Genomic DNA, 15,124 nt, shown 5'->3' with positions numbered 1-15,124 from the left:
AAAAACAACAAACAAGATGAACGGTTTCACAACATCTTCCCAATCAAGAACCCTCTTGAGGGGATAGCTTTAATATTTAACAGTCCAGACCAAACATGGTGGAGGCAGTGTTATGGCATAAGCCATCACCCAGTGTTCAAGTGATAAATAATATTAATAAAATAAGATAATGAGAAAAAATAAAGAAAATTAAAAAAACTATAAATTACAAAATATATACAAAAATTCTTTCCACTAGTTTAACTTAACTCTCATATAAACAACTTTCACGATGAGTTCATGGATACCGTGGAGAAAAAGACTATCAGAACGCATCCGTGATGCTTTGAGATCTCGCACCACTGCCCACAACACGGGACTTGCGTTGGGGGACATGGAACCGTACAAGGCTGCATCATACAGTGCCCAGAAGGCGGTGAAAGAGGCGAAGCAGCGCTACGGGGGGAAACTAGAGTCACAGCTCTAACAGAGTGACTCTAGGAGCCTGTGGCAGGGACTAAGGACAATTAGGGACTATAAAACACCAACAACCGGTGTGACGAACGCGGACGCGACTCTGGCAGACGAGCTAAACACTTTCTATGCTCGCTTCAAGGCTGCAGCTAAAGACGCTAGCGATGCTAATGCTAGTGGCGCTAATGCTAGCGGCGCTAACTGCTGCAGACAGGAAGACACTGCCAGCACCGAAAGCGCGTTCATCATCACCGAGCACGACGTGAGGAGAGCCTTCAAGAGAGTGAACACCAGGAAAGCAGCAGGACCAGACGGCATCTCAGGTCGTATTCTCAGAGCCTGCGCAGACCAGCTAGCACCCGTGTTCACTGAGATATTCAACATCTCTTTATCTCAGTCGGTGATCCCCACATGCTTCAAAGAGTCCATCATTGTTCCTGTTCGGAAGAAACCTCATCCTGCTTCTCTCAATGATTATCGCCCTGTAGCCCTCACCTCAGTAGTGATGAAGTGCTTGGTGAACGCCTGGTCAGAGACTTCATCATTTCTTCACTACCGGACACACTCACCCCACTACAGTTTGCATACCGCCAGAACCGTTCCACAGACTGCCATCTCCTATCTCCTTCACACATCACTTACTCACCTGGACACTAGGAAAGGGAATTATGTTAAAATGCTCTTCATCGACTACAGCTCTGCATTTAATACCATAATTCCCTCCACACTCACCACCAAGCTGGAGCACCTGGGACTCAGCTCATCAATGTGTCAGTGGATCTCCAATTTTCTGACTGGCAGACCACAGGCAGTAAGGATGGGCGGACATGTCTCAGCCTCACTCACTTTCAGCACTGGAGCCCCCCAGGGTTGTGTTCTGAGCCCCCTGCTGTACTCTTTGTACACCCACGACTGCGTGGCCACTACCAACTCCACCACCATCATCAAGTTTGCTGACGACACTGTCGTGGTGGGCCTGATCACCAACAATGATGAGTCGGTCTACCTAGAGAAGATTGTAAAACTGGAGAACTGGTGCCAGAGGAACAATCTCCTCCTGAACGTCAGCAAGACAAAGGAGCTGATAGTGGACTTCAGTACAAAGCAGGAGAGGAACTACCAGACCCCTATCATCAACAGGAGCCCAGTGGAGAGAGTGGACAGCTTCAGATACCTCGGTGTTCACATCACGCAGGACCTGTCATGGTCCTGTCACATCAACACCGTGGTGAAAAAGGCCCGGCAGCGTCTCTGACTGAGGAGGAACTTCTTCCCGCAGGCGATAAGGTCTCTCAATCACACCACCACACAGGAGTAACATCTTTTAAACATTGACACTGACTGGACAATCATGGAAACATTCATGCAATACATATTTACATATATGAAGCCATTGCACCTGCCACTTTTCATAAGTCACTTTATGCAATACATGTTTATCTGCCATTGCACATGACACTTTGACACTCTGCCACTTTGACACTTTAAAACATTTTAATGCCGCTTTAAAACATTTTAACAAAATGTATATATATATATTACCCCTCATATTCCCATTTTTCTATATTTTGTGATATTTTTACATGCCCTTATTTGTACAGTTTGTTTATTTTACTAGATACATTCATTTTTCTTTGTATTTCATTTCTTTTTATTAATATTTATTTCTTATATATAGTTTTTATTTTCTTCTTTAAGGTCACCGGCGGTCGTACAAGCATTTCACTGCATATCATACTGTGTATGACTGTGTATGTGACAAATAAAATTTGAATTTGAATTTAAGCATACCTCCACCTCTCCAAATTTTCCTCCACCTGTTCTGTGCTTTCGCTACAAAGCACAATGTCATCTGCAAATATCATAGTCCATGGAGACTCCTGTCTGACCTCATCTGTCATCCTGTCCATCACCAGAGCAAACAAAAAGGGGTTTAGAGCCGATCCTTGATGCAGACCCACCTCCACCTTGAACTCTTCTGTCACACCTACAGCACAATTCACCACTGTCTTACAGCTCTCATACATGTCCTGCACCATTCTAACATACTTCTCTGCCACTCCAGACTTCCTCATACAACACCACAGCTCCTCTCTCGGCACCCTGTCATACGCTTTCTCTAAATCTACAAAGACACAATGCAACTTTTTTTTCCTTCTCTGTACATCTCCACCAGCATCCTCAAAGCAAATAATGCATCTGATGTACTCTTTCTAGGCATAAAACCATATTGCTGCTCACAAATGCTCACCTCTGCCCTTAACCTAGCTTTCACTACTCTTTCCCACAGCATTATTGCATGGCCCATTAGCTTTATACCTCTATAATTGCCACAGCTCTGCACATCTTCCTTGTTCTTAAAAATCCACACCAATACACTTCTCCTCCATTCCTCTGGAATCCTCTCACTCTTCAAGATCTTGTTAAACAAACTAGTTAGAAACTCTACTGCCACCTCTCCTAAGCACTTCCATACCTCCACAGGTATGTCATCAGCCTTTCCACTCTTCATCCTCCTCAACGCCCTTCTCACCTCACTTCTACTAATATTTGCTACTTCCTGCTCCCCAACAGTCACCTCTTCTACTCTTTGTTCTCTTTCAATTTTCTCATTCAGCAACTCCTAAAGGTACTCCTTCCATCTTCCCATTACCCTCCTGGCATCTGTCAGTACATTTCCATCTCTATCTTTAATCACTCTAATCGCTGAACATCCTTCCCATCTCTATCTCTCTGCCTTGCCAACCTGTACAGATCCACCTCTCCCTCCTTACTATCCAATCTAGCATACAAGTCCTCATATGCTCTTTGTTTGGCTTTTGCCACCTCTACCTTCACCTTACTCTGCATCTCCCTGTACTCCTGTCTACTCTCTTTAGTCCTCTCAGTGTCCCACTTCTTCTTAGTTAGCCTCTTTCCCTGTATACACTCCTGGACTTCCTCATTCCACCACCAAGTCTTCTGTCCACTTTTCCCTTATCTGATGATACACCAAGTACCCTCCTACCTGTCTCCCTGATCACATTGGCTGTAGTTTTCCAGTCAACTAAAAGCCCCTCCTGACCACCCATAGCCTGTCTCAACTCCTCCCTAAAGACTTCACAACATTCTTCCTTTCTCAGCTTCCACCACTTTGTCCTCTGCTCTGCCTTTGTCCTCTTCACCTTCCTCACCACCAGAGTTATTTAACACACCACTATTCTGTGTTGTCTGGCTACACTCTGCCCTATGTTCCTGCCTCTTGTGGAAGAAATGTATTTTTATTTTTTTGTATTTACTACTGCCATTTCCATCCTCCACCATCTGTTCTTCTACATTCCTGTCCTGAAGACCAAACCTGCCCATCACATTTTCATCACCTCTGTTCCCTTCCCCAACATGTCCATTGAAGTCTGCGCCAATCACCACTCTCTCACCACTGGGGATGCTCTGCATCACTTCATTTAACTCATTTCAGAATTTCTCCTTCTCTTCTAACTCACATCCTACCTGTAGGGCATAACCACTAACAACATTGAACATTATCCCTTCAATTTCTAGTTTCAGACTCATCACCCTATCTGATACTCAACCTCTTCTATGATCATATTAAAAATGGGAAGATCCTCAGGGACACATATTGTTCACTCTCTAGGTTTCGATACGGATGTTGATTACAGAGGTGGTTTGTAAATAAAATTGGCAAGAATGAATGTTTTTGTAGTTTTCCGATCACATGTAAGTTGCTGTAATACGGATCTCTCTCTCTCTCTCTCTCTCTCTCACACAAACACACACACACACACACACACACACCAACACCCACAAACATACACACACACACACACACACACACACACACACACACACACACACACACACACCCTTTTTACCCTTGTTATAGTTATGTGGGCCATACAATAAATTTTGCATAAGCTAAACTGATTTAAAATTTGATCTATCTACATTTGTCAGAGTTAAAAATGTATCTATCTAAATGGATTGCAATATATATTTATATTTACTTATTTATAGCTCCTGCTTTTATATGTGTAACTAATATAATAGGATTTATTTCCTGTTATCATGTTACAATCATGTTTAAAGGAAGGTACAGATAAGTGTACTGAGTGGCCACATTCAGTTCTTCTGCTGCCATCATGCTAGTGTAGATTGGATGTGGTATGTGATGTCAGAGTTTCACGTCGTAACCCTATTGCACAAAGTGAGATGTGCTCAGTTTAACCATCTGACAGTGTAGTAAGAGGACACATGCTGTACACACACCTTTAGACTCAGGATGTTGACACTGATGTGGATTACAGCGTTGCTTTGTGATAAAATTGGTGAGTCTTACTTTTTAAAAAGTACAAAATTTTCTCAGTTCTCCGTTGTAAATTTCTATACATATTATGGGTGGAATAAATTAAAGGTACACTTGTTCATGTTTTTTTTTTTCTTAATCCAAACAGTAGATTCTACACAGACAAAGGGCGTATATCAGCCGAAATCGGTGATCACTGCTGGTGTTGGTGATAGCGTGACTCTGCACTGCCTTCGACTGGGAGAGGACAACACTGAAGCCATTGTTTGGTACAAACAAAAAATGGGACACGGGCTTCGTGTGATGGTCACAGTTCAAAGGGTCTCCACTTATGAAGATGAGTTTAAGTCACCAAGATACAGCATTGAGAAAAACAAAATGAGCTGCCATTTAAAAATCACAAACGTGCAACTATCTGACGAAGCCATGTATCACTGTGGATATCGAGATTTTTTAACAAGGTTTGGAAATGGAACATTTCTAGCAGTGACAGGTGAAGATTTTATATGCAGTTATGTTTTTGTTTTTAATGAGCTTATTATTTTTTAAATTTTTTATTGTGTTTTAGGTGCATATTCTATTTTTCTTTGTATTCCATACATAATATCATCTGTCATTGAAAAACAGTTACTGTAAGTAACTCGTCCACTCTCTATATTACACTGAACAGGTGATGAAGATGTAAAAGTGTCAGTATCACAGAGCAGTGTGTTGGACTCGGTTCCTGCAGGAGCGTCAGTGACTCTGCAGTGCTCGGTTCTCTCTGAGAGCAGAGCAGCAGAACTCCAAGTGCTCTGGTTCAGAGCTGCTCCACCACAATCCCATCCTCAAATCATTTACACTCATCACAACAGCAGCCATCAGTGTGAGAGCGGCTCTTCTACACACACCTGTGTGTACAACTTCTCCAAGAACATCCTCAGCCTCAATGATACTGGGACTTACTACTGCGCTGTGGCCGCGTGTGGGAAGATCATTTTTGGGAACGGAACAAGAGTACAACTGGGTAAGAACACATTTACCTCTGAAAAGTATACATAAAATATATGTTTATTGCTATCAAATAATATAATAACTGTAATTACAATGACAAGGCAGTATAATTATTTATTCATAAAAAAATGTGTGTGTGTGTGTGTGTGTGTGTGTGTGTTTGCTACAGAAAAATCCTTGGATCCTGTAGTGATCTCTCTCACAGTAGCTTTGGGAGTGTGTATGTGTGTGATCTGTGTTTATGTTGTAAGCTGTAAAGGGAGAAACTGTGAATATTGCAGTGGTAAGTTCAAGTTGTTTATGTGAACGTTCCAAATGACCAAATTCTTACATATGCGGTGGTTTGGAACAGCTCTTTTAAAGTCTTTTAAAATTAAATATTTTAAAACCCTTTTATGAAAATGTGTAGTAAAAAAAAAAACAAAAAAATACTTTTCCTCTTTTGAACTTTTTCTTTTGTGCACAATTCTGAATTACAGTTTCATTTTTTTTTTCTTTTGGGATAAAAAAAAAGTAAAAATTTATATATTTTATTCATGTATTGTTTTTTTAAAAAGGAGAAATTCATGTTTTATTTTTATTTTCATGGATTTTTACTATGGGATTCATAAAATCTTTAATTAACTTGCATTAAGTGAATGTTTTTTCATGTTTATTACACTGTTTTTTTTTTTTTTATTATAAGAAATCTAGAAAGTTCTTTAAAAATCCTGTATAGTTTTGGGTAACTGAATTAGGGAAATAAATTATGTTTGAAATTTAGACAGTACACAGATAAATATTTACTGTAAACTTAAAAAAGCGCCTTTTGTTTGTTTTGTTTTTACGAATTTTCTGGCACTATATGTGTAAAAATACACTAAAGCCAGAAATAAACAATCCTCAAGAAACTTAATATTCCAGCATCCAAAGATTTTATTCTCCTAGTGAGTCCACATTAAGCAAGAATATATAAATTACAGCATGACTTTTTTCCCATTTACAGGGAATACGGAAGATTCCACGGTAAAGAAATCACCAAATCAGGTTACTAATGCTGCACATAATAATAATATTATAATAATAATAATAATAATAATAATAATAATAATAATAATAATATTTCTTAGTTAAGTTTGTTTAATTTTACCTGACTTTGCTTTAATTTTATTCTTTTCAAATTACATTATAAAAAAAATCTTATACTATTTAAATAATGCTAAATGTTGCAATGTGTTAACGCCCCCTTCAATTATATATCTCTTGTAAATTAATCTTTTATATCTATTTTCACAGATCTCTGGTGGTTTTGAGCTGAATTTTGCTGCTTTACATTTCAATAAAAGGACAGGAACGAGAGATCGAGCTCATAATAATGTCTATTCTAATGTGATTTACTCTCCTTTTTCTTAAATTATAAATATCATACAATACCTTGAACATACATCATTTGTGTTGTGTATATTTTGTTACATCTGAATAGAAATAAGATTAATTCTATGGTAAATTAAGATAGATCTTTACTTAAAGAATTGTAGGTCAAGGTCTCAAATGTTAAATGTGTTACAAGGAATAAAACATTATCATACACATAAGTGTATCAGTTGTATTTGCAGATAGCCATGTGAAAGCACAAAATCTTTATAGGTCAAATTATATTCAGATACATACATTTTGGAAGAATATTTTTTTTGGGGCATTTCTTCTCTGTACACCATCTAAAATCAAACACACAAAATATAAGCAAAGGCAAGAGTTTCAGGTTTAATTCTTGGGTTTGGCATAAATCTGGCTTATAAATAATTGAACAAACAGCTGGCAAGCAGTTGTATTGCTAGTTGTGGCCTGTTTCCTTATTTACTCCAGGCCTAGCCAAGCAGATAAATGGCCTGGTGTCTACTGGTTGTCATAGTCTACAGTAAAGAGATAACTTTTTAAACGAAGTACAAACCACTGGTAACACTCAAGAGCAAAGGGCAGATTAAACTTTGCCAGATTTTGGACTGATAAAAAGAGATCACTTTGTAGCAGAATAAAGCGAGAAGAAAAATATGGAGAAAAAAAGAAAAGCTCATGATTAGCATGCAATATTAAATATCAAATATGGTGGGGGCTTAATGATTACAATTGAACTGGGTGACTGATGTTTATTAATAACCTGAGTGCTCATAAAAATAGCAGGATGAATTTACAAGGGTATACAGCTATATGTTCTGCTTAGATTCAGCCAAATGTTGCAAAACAACAGGGATAGTTGTTAACTTAAGGAGGACACGGACCGACCACTCACTTATGAACATCAACGGCTCCTGCAAGGTATGCAGCAAAGCGTTTGTGAAGCCACAACACGCACAACCTTGGGGCTACAACAGCGGAAGACCCCACCGGGTACCACTCATCTCCACTACAAATAGGAAAAAGAGACTACAATTTGCACAAGCTCACCAAAATTGGACTGGAAAAAATGGAAAAATGTTGCCTGGTCTGATGAGTCTTGATTTCTGTTGAGACATTCAAATGGTAGAGTCAGAATTTGGCATAAACAGAATGAGAACATGGATCCATCATGCCTTGTTACCACTGTGCAGACTGCTGGTAGTGGTGTAATGGTGTAGGGGATGTTTTCTTGGCACACTTTAGGCCCCTTAGTGCCAATTGAGCATCGTTTAAATGCCACAGCCTACCTGAGCATTGTTTCTGACCATGTCCATCCCTTTATGACCATCCTCTGATGGCTACTTCCAGCAGTATAATGCACAATGTCACAAAGCTCGAATCATTTCAAATTAGTTTGACAATGAGGTCACTGTACTAAAATGGCCCCCACAGTCACCAGATCTCAACCCAATAGAGCATCTTTGGGATGTGGTGGAACGGGAGCTTCGTGCTCTGGATGTGCATCCCACAAATCTCCATCAACTGCAAGATGCTATCCTATTAATATGGGCCAACATTTCTAAAGAATGCTTTCAGCACCTTGTTGAATCAATGCCACGTAAAATTAAGGCAGTTGTGAAGGAGAAAGGGGGTCAAACACCGTATTAGTATAGTGTTCCTAATAATCCTTTAGGTAAGTGTAAGCATATTGTAAAAAAAAATGTCGATATATATGAAAAACAGTAATTGCTTATGTATTTTTCAATATATTGTTATATATTAATACAATATATTATTCTGTATATTGTGAATATATTGCTGAATATGAATATCTTTTTTTCTGGTATTTATTAGTTGGTATTATCTAGTGTAGCTACAAGGAATATTAACATTCTAAAATCTTTTTAATTTATCAGTAGATCAGAACACTAAATTGTTTAATACATTGACAGTTAATATGTAGAAAATTATATTTTCTTTGCTTAAGGGCACCTTCTATAGGGGTACTATTGAGAACATCCTGAGCAGCTGCAACACTGTCTGGTTTGGACCACAAGACCCTATAGCGAGTAAGGACAGCCGAGAAGATCAAAGGCTGTCAAAATGGTCTTTCTTCCCTCTTTCAAAGACATTTACACCACACACTGCATCCACAAAGCCACCAGCATTGTGCCTGATTGCACACCTATCACCATCACTCTTTGCCCTCCTTCTATCTAAAGGTACAGAAGCATTCAGGCCTTCACATCCAGACTGTGCCATTCATTTACTTAACAAGAAAAGACTGGACTGACACACACACACAGAGTGAAACATGGACACGAGGCTCCAAAGAAAAAATGCTCTGTTATTTCTATAATAAAAAAAAAAACATCCTGCTGGGCTGCTCTGAGCAGTCTGTAAAATGACATCAATCAGGATGTGAACTCCAATAGCCACGGTCAATCTAGCAACGCTGGCAGACCGAGCTGAGCATGGAAGGTATGCATAGGGTCGAGAACATATATAGGGACGCTGTTGAAGACCCTTGGTAGGCTGCTTTATCCATGGAGAAGGCTTCCCAGAGTGCTCAGAGTCTGTGTGCATAGGAGATAGTCATGAGACTTTAAACCAAAAAGACCTACCCACAGAACTATTATAGGCCATAGATGACAGCAAGGTGGTAGACATCCAGGCCTGGTAAGTTACAATAGAGGCCCTGCACCTTTCCTGTACACAGAAGAGCTGTCCATGGTTCTGAGTACATACTGGGTTTGCCATTTTAGATTTGTGTGCAGAGCTGTCTATTATAAAGAGGCACTGGCTCTTATATATTCTCTCCTATATTGGAGAGGCCAGTGCATTATATGGGGGTTATTGTCTTTAGTCTTTTCCAGCATTGCAGAGGAGCATGGTCAGTGATCAAAGTAAAAAAGTGACTACTTAAGCTCCTCTACTGCCTATTTGATGGCCTCCATCTCTCATATTTGTTCTTCATTGGTAAGTTTTCTACTCATGTACAGGACTGAACGTGAACGTGAACTGAACGAATGTTCCTCACTATCAAAATCTTGGGACAGAACTGCTTCGAACCTAGTTAGGGAGGTGTCTGTGTGCAGTCAAAATCAGGGTTCTGGAGAATGGAAAACTTGTGAGGTGGGCTTTAAGTGGTGTGAGTGCTCTCTCCTCTTCTTACATCCAGGCCACCTTCTTTGGGTGTTGCTGAGAGGGGTGCTGCCATAGAGGAGAAATTTGGCATAAATCTATAATAATTAGCAAGCCCTAAGAAAGCACATGGTTGTTTAATCAGTACACGTACAATATTGTCCTCTGGTCACGTATTATGCCCTGGACAGCTTTAGGTGATATTTCTTCGTATTGGCAGTAAGTCTGTCTTTTCTGAGCTTGTTCAGGATCTTCTTTAGGTGAAACAAGTGTTCTTTCCAACTACAGAAGTGGATGACCACATCGTCTAGGTAAGTTGCGATGTAAGGGGGGTATGCGTTGAACTTAGACACTAAGTATAGCCTCTGGAATTCAATACAAAGCCTTCAAAGCTTTAAGCTTTAGTATTGTCATGATGGGGTTGGTAGAATCATCCATGATGCCATCTCTCAGCATGCTGTTTACCTTGGCTTCAATGGCAAGACAATGGACTTCTGGGGTTCTGTACGGCCTTTAATGGACAATCGCGCCAGATGGTGTTTTAATTTCATGCCGCACCAAGTGTGTGAGCCCATGTTCATTGAAGAACATGTGCTTGCTGTCATTCACAGCCTATAAAAGTCCTGTGAGAAGGTCTTTTTAGTTTAAAGTTTTATGACCATGTCCGGAAATCATTAAAAAGCCGACTTGACCCATCAGGATTTAGTACTGTCATGATAGGGCTCAACCAGGGGTTGGTAGATTCATCCCTGATGCAATTTCCCAGCATGCTGTTTACCTTCTTGTTTATCAGTGATCTGAAGCATAATGGTTTAGTAGAGATACTGAATAACATAATCTCACATCTTAACCATGTAGGTTCAATAATGTTATAAAATAGAGTTCTCTCTTACTTAGTTGTGGGAAAATGTTTTATTGCTAAATTATTTTAGGTATGTAAGAATCATGAGATGACAGCTTTAAACTTTATGTTCCTGAAGCAGACTCAAAGATTACTTCAATTACACATAATTTAAACATGTGTTTAAACATCATGCTAACAAATCAGTTATCCAGTACATATAAATATAATAAGAGCTTTCACCAAAACACTTTTGGTGGCATCTTTTGTGTTATGCTCAAGAATAACTCTTGTTATTTTCCACCCCATCTTAAACAAAAGTATGTATTAATTTTTTGTTTTTAATTTTGTTATAACTACTTGTATTGGGCCAACCAATGAATTTTGTGTATGCTAACCTCAAATAAAAATTTGTTAGATTAATTAATTAATGCAGTTCTTGTTACATACTTGTATCTACTTATATGGCCTACTAATACAATACTATTTGGGTCCTTTTATAATATTTGAATTCTTACTCTTAAAAAAACAATTAAAGAAAAGAAAAAAATGGCCTTAGCTAAATTCCCCTTATTTAAGCAGGGTTCAGAAAATGTGATGAGGGTCTACAGTACATCCAGGTATCTTCTGCTGCCATTATGCTAGTTTAGATTTGATGTGGTATGTGATGTCATAGTTTCCCGTCTTGCACAAAGTGAGATGTGCTCAGTTTGACAATCTGACAGTGTAGTAAGAGGACGCATGCTGTACACACACCGGACTCAGGATGTTGACACTGATGTGGATTACAGCGTTGCTTTGTGATAAAATTGGTAAGTTAGGAATGTTTTTTTTTTTTTCTAAGGACATAAATGTTGCTTTAATAAGCATAATTGTGAAAGCTGAAGAATTAACTGTTTGAAAAATTATCTTATGATCTTAAAATATTATATATTGAACTGCAAATGGATTAAGTTATAATTTCTTGCTTGAAAGAAAACATTTTTAAACACTATTGAAACATTTTACTCAAGATTAATATCAGGGACTTATTTAAAGAAATACAACATGTTATTATCACCCTAAAATATATGTATGTCTAAATGCATTATAAGAGGAACAATTTTAGGCTACATTTGTTTATGTTTTCTGCTTTTTCTCCTAACAGTGGACTCTATACAGACAAAGGGTGTAAATCAACCAAACCCTGTGATCACTGCTGCTGTTGGGGATAGCGTGACTCTGCACTGCTTTCAACTGGGAGAGCAGAACACTGATGCGATCATTTGGTACAAGCAAAAAGTAGGACACAGGCCTTGTGTAATGGTTACAGTTTTAGGTGAACCCGAATACGAAGATGAGTTTAAGCCACCAAAATTCAGCATCAAAAAAGAAACAAAGAGCTGCCATTTAAAAATATCTAATGTCCATCCATCAGATGAAGCCATGTATTACTGTGGATTTAGAGATTTTTTAACACATTTTGGAAATGGAACGTTTTTAGCAGTAACGGGTGAGAATTTTTATATGCAAGTCTAGTTTTTAATTTTTATAATATTATTCTGTTTTAAGGTGCATATTCCATTCTTATGTCCATCCAATGCATCATCTGGCATTGAAAATTAGTTAGGTAGCTCTTACTCTCTTTGTATTACACTGAACAGGTGATGAAGATGTAAAAGTGTCAGTATCACAGAGCAGTGTGTTGGAGCGTCAGTGACTCTGCAGTGCTCGGTTCTCTCTGAGAGCAGAGCAGCAGAACTCCAAGTGCTCTGGTTCAGAGCTGCTCCACCACAATCCCATCCTCAAATCATTTACACTCATCACAACAGCAGCCATCAGTGTGAGAGCGGCTCTTCTACACACACCTGTGTGTACAACTTCTCCAAGAACATCCTCAGCCTCAATGATACTGGGACTTACTACTGCGCTGTGGCCACGTGTGGGAAGATCATTTTTGGGAACGGGACACGAGTACAACTAGGTAAGAATGCACTTAGTTACTCAGGGTATTTATTTATGCATGAATACATTTTTTAAAGTAAATTCTTGCTTATCTGTTTTTTTTATGTAAGCATGTGTATAGTAATTAAAGCAATTAATTGCAATCATTATAATCACAAGGCAGTATAACTATTTTAAATGTTTATTATGTATATACAGTACATGATGTATTGTGTGTGTGTGTGTGTGTGTGTGTGTGTGTGTGTGTGTGTGTGTGTGTGTGTGTGCGTGTGTGTGTGTGTGTGTGTTTGCTACAGAAAAATCCTTGGATTCTGTAGTGATCTTTCTCACAGTAGCTTTGGGAGTGTGTATGTTTGTGATCTTTGTTCATGTTTTAAGCTGTAAAGGGAGAAAATGTGAATATTGCAGTGGTGAGTCTTTATGTTGTTTATTTAAAATGTTTAATTCATAGGCAACATTTAGCTATTTACTATATATAGGCAAAAACACTAATACATTCGCCCCTTTGCATATAAAACTTTTCATGAATCTCACGATTTTAAAAATCTCATAATTGCTTTAAATTTTTTTAAAGGCCAAACACTGAAAAAGGAGAATAGTATGTATTGATTTTATTTCCATGTATTTTTATACATGATAAATAATATTTGCATTATATAATATATAATATGCATGAGCATTGCATTACGTATGCATATTTACTGCATATTGATTCATATAGTAAATTATGTTCATTGAATTGGCTTTGTTTTTTTTTTATTATTTAAAGAAATCCAGAAAATTTATAAAAATTCGTCATAGGTAAACAAATTAGTTAATTATATTAGGGTTTGAACTATTAATAGTAAATAAATAAATGTTGACTGTAAACCTAAAGCAATTATTTATTTATTCATTTATTAATTTATTTCAGAGATTTTCATGGCCACCATATGTGTATCAATTATGAGTATGCTGTAAACAATTTTCAAAAGTTGATATCCCATTACTCGGTGGTTTTATTATCCCACTGATTCCACATTAAAAAGGAATATATGAATTGCATTAGATTTAATTTTTAATAAATCAGACATTAATTTTTTTTTTTTTTTTAAAGGGAGACCCCAAGATTCTCTGGTAAAGAGAGCTCCAAATCAGGTCACTAATGCTGAGGCTCCACCTACTGTATTATTATTATTATTATTATTATTATTATTATTATTATTGGAGTTTGATTTATTTTATTTTAAAGTAACTAATGATATGCAAACCCCTCATAAACTTTGTGCAGTTTTAAGGTCAGTCAATAATAGTAGTCTATATCTTATAAAATAAAACAAATATATATCTTGACATTTTCTGTCCAAATTACAGTTTAAATATGGCTAATTCATTGCAAATCAATCTTTCATATGTATTTCCACAGATCCCTGGTGGTGTTGAACTGAATTTTGCAGCTTTGCACTTCAATAAAAGAAAAGGAAAGAGAGATCAAGCTCATGATAATATCTATTCTGATGTCATTTACTCTCCTCTGTCTTAAATCATAAGTAGGGTATCATTTTTTTTTTTTTTTTTTTTTTTTATATAAAAAAAATGTCAATTTCTCTCATTCTTGTTATGCTTAGCCTGCTTGGAAATCGGGTGAATTCTATAGTGAATTAATACAAAAATCTTTTTCCCCAAATACTGTAAGCCAAAGCCTGAAATATTACAGAGGTATTATGAGAATAAAACCAATATTATACACACTAGTTTTTTTAGTTGCATTTAGAGATTACCAGATTTAAGCAGAAAACCTTTCTCCATATCATGTAAACATGTCTTTTGGCTAGCATGTTACTCTGTGCGCTATAGAGGTGTAACACCACCACTTTGTGATTATTTTTTGTACATAAAATAAATAAAGAAATACTCGCTGAATGTTCACGGGAACTACTGCAGTGCTCTGAGCCACCCGGCCGGGATCATTTACCTTCTTACCAGCCTTCTTTAATGCGTTTGTACCATTCAAATGTTTGTTTTTTTAGAGTCTTAGTAAAAGTCTAATTACTGTACTGTGTCTTGAAATCTTTTGTAAATGTCATCAGTTCTGTGCCTTCATTCTCAAG

At 37.6% G+C, this 15,124-nt stretch overlaps 1 protein-coding gene and 1 gene segment (V, D, J or C); both read left to right on the top strand.

Moving 5' to 3' along the window:
• Window positions 1-4,698: 4,698 nt before the first annotated feature.
• Window positions 4,699-7,280, top strand: LOC128531357 (uncharacterized). Its single transcript, XM_053505170.1, has 6 exons — window positions 4,699-4,778; window positions 4,905-5,249; window positions 5,427-5,762; window positions 5,919-6,032; window positions 6,735-6,775; window positions 7,025-7,280. The coding sequence occupies exons 1-6, from the start codon at window positions 4,733-4,735 to the stop codon at window positions 7,139-7,141; spliced, it is 999 nt and encodes a 332-aa protein (XP_053361145.1). The 5' UTR covers window positions 4,699-4,732; the 3' UTR covers window positions 7,142-7,280.
• A 4,555-nt stretch (window positions 7,281-11,835) lies between these two features.
• LOC128531358 (T cell receptor alpha variable 38-1-like) lies at window positions 11,836-12,850 on the top strand. The segment is given in 3 exon segments: window positions 11,836-11,902; window positions 12,238-12,582; window positions 12,734-12,850. Coding segments are annotated over 3 exon segments (447 nt in total).
• The last annotated feature ends 2,274 nt before the right edge of the window (window positions 12,851-15,124 follow it).

The sequence above is a fragment of the Clarias gariepinus genome, chromosome 10, assembly GCF_024256425.1.
Source record: "Clarias gariepinus isolate MV-2021 ecotype Netherlands chromosome 10, CGAR_prim_01v2, whole genome shotgun sequence".
NCBI classification, from domain to species: Eukaryota; Metazoa; Chordata; class Actinopteri; order Siluriformes; family Clariidae; genus Clarias; species Clarias gariepinus.
Note: the sequence above shows the minus strand (reverse complement) of the source record. Positions and strands in the feature narration are given on the sequence as shown.